Here is a 2,363-nt window from a genome sequence, read left to right as displayed (position 1 = left end):
CTATGAAAATTCGTATGAAATTTAATGCTGCGACACATTTGATTTAAAGGGCATGATTACTCTAAAACAGCTCCTTATGAATCTATAGAACTGTAATTAGATCCATGAAAAATTGAATTTGCCCAGGGGAATGATTCTAGATCATGGTAATAGGTTCTTAAGTATATCATATACCCAAATGCACTTACAGTATAGGGCCTCTTTTTGCTTCATTCAGACTTGTTCAAGATTGCTTTAGAATATCTCTTGTCCTTAACATAGTGTTGACAATTTTATGTACAGCCAACTAGTAAAATTCCTGTTTCAGTTTTTATTTTTTGCCACCATGGATTATCTTTTGTTCATTAAAGAAAGACTTGCATATTATGGATTGAGTATGTCATGCCAGTAAATTAGCTGGTAGAGTAATAAATATAACGGGGATAGGACTTCAGGTGATTCCATTAAAATTTTGATTGCCATCTTAACGAATATTGTTCAGTTAAGAAAAGAAGCATAAAACGTTTAGGAAAAAAGCCTCTAAACTTCAGATGTAAAAAAGGGTCAAGATTGCTCCAAGGTTCTGATTTATTAGTATGCATTATATGGCACTATGTGATAAGTGAGCCAGTGATTAGCTTTTGGGAACCCACTAAAGAAAGGAGATCTTTGATTTTTCTGAGTCTACTTCTAATATTGAGTCATTTTACTAAATCTATGATGATTTAACTTTGATTATTGCAAGTGAGATACTAGATAGCTGCTTACATGCTTTTATAGCTTAATGTTAGGATCAGTATCTTAAACTAATTGATCACAGTAATTATTTAATTGTGTGTATTGCTACTTCATGCAGGTTACATCCCCCGACGGTAATACGGTCCATACATTGAAAGGAACACCGGGGGATAAATTTGAGTTTAAGGCCTCCAGAAGTGGAATGTACAAATTCTGTTTCCATAATCCTTATTCTACACCAGAAACAGTCTCTTTCTACATTCACGTTGGTCATATTCCCAGTGAACATGACCTCGCCAAGGATGGTTTGTCTGATTTCTTGTATAAAAATTTTTTCAGCTGATTATTTTGATTAATAGATCTAACTTTGGACTGTTTTCCTTCTATTTTTCCTCTTTAGATTTAATTTATTCAAATTTATCTTCTGGTGGTGTCTTTTTACAGAACATTTAGACCCCATCAACGTCAAAATTGCTGAACTGAGGGAGGCATTGGAGTCTGTTACAGCAGAGCAGAAGTACTTGAAAGCACGTGATGGTCGTCATCGTCATAGTAAGGCCTGCTTTCATTTTTTTATGTAATGTGTTGCCTATGTTAATATGATGCAAAATGCTATTTTCTATCATATTATTTGGTTGCTTTCTGTCTTTTAGCATTTAATGTATGCTTGTCCAATGTTCTGTCACATGCTTTATGGTTGTCGAAGTCCGAAACTTATTAAGGCTTGATATTTGATGTTTGTCTATTACAATATGATTGAATATGAAATGCACCTGGCCTCAAGCTTGAAATATTCGATTAGTTGATATATTGAAAAGTTCCTCAAGGTTCATACATTAACCTATTCCATGCTAAAAAAGGTATACTTTTAACCATGACATTCATAGGGAGGGATTTCTAAGAGATGGGAAAACATACAAATGCAGTTTGAGCATTTATTAGTATTAAGCATTTTGTGAAATCCGCTCATCAGACCAACAGTCCAACAATAATCTTTTAGGCTAAGATGATGCAATATATGTAAAAATTGTGCTACAGGTATAGCATATTTAACAGCATTCTTGACAGCCATCTCACAGGTAGGGGGTGGGGCCTGCGATTGTTTGTGAGACGTCTTTCAAACTAATCCGTTGTACACTTAGCATTTTCCTATATGTAGATAGCAGTGTTTCACCGTCAATAGCTGGATTACTAGTTGCCAAATATTATCAATTGTGTCCAAAGTGGTGCTTGCTCAATCCACTGCAGATAATGAATTAATGATGTGTTTATTTTATGCTAAAAGAACTGATTGATATATATATATATATATATGTATGTATGTATGTATGTATTGTAATTTGATTACTTTAATTGCTTAAAGGGTTGATTTAGGGAATCCAATTCTCACTATCTCACCATCTACACTTTGAAAAATAATTATATCATGATATGACACAAGAAAATGGATATCAAACTGTTGATTCGTAGGATTTGCGTTCAGTGCTCTGTTATGATCATCAATTATCTAGCATATAGTAGTTTCACCCTACCTACTCGTAAATAGTCAAATTACATATGGACGATTCCTTATGAGGCGATTTTTGCCTCGACTGTGACAGAGACCGCTCTTATCCTCCATTTCCCAATGATCAACTCAACACCCC

The 2,363-nt window shown here is 34.3% G+C and overlaps 1 protein-coding gene across 1 annotated transcript; it reads left to right on the top strand.

Moving 5' to 3' along the window:
* The first annotated feature begins 814 nt into the window (after positions 1–814).
* LOC111369601 (transmembrane emp24 domain-containing protein p24beta3-like) lies at positions 815–1,471 on the top strand. The gene is made up of 2 exons (XM_022991184.1): positions 815–1,022; positions 1,162–1,471. Exons 1-2 carry the CDS (start codon positions 830–832, stop codon positions 1,296–1,298), a joined length of 330 nt encoding a protein of 109 aa, XP_022846952.1. The 5' UTR covers positions 815–829; the 3' UTR covers positions 1,299–1,471.
* Positions 1,472–2,363: the final 892 nt, after the last annotated feature.

The sequence above is a fragment of the Olea europaea genome, chromosome 20, assembly GCF_002742605.1.
Source record: "Olea europaea var. sylvestris chromosome 20, O_europaea_v1, whole genome shotgun sequence".
Classification (NCBI taxonomy): domain Eukaryota; kingdom Viridiplantae; phylum Streptophyta; class Magnoliopsida; order Lamiales; family Oleaceae; genus Olea; species Olea europaea.
Note: the sequence above shows the minus strand (reverse complement) of the source record. Positions and strands in the feature narration are given on the sequence as shown.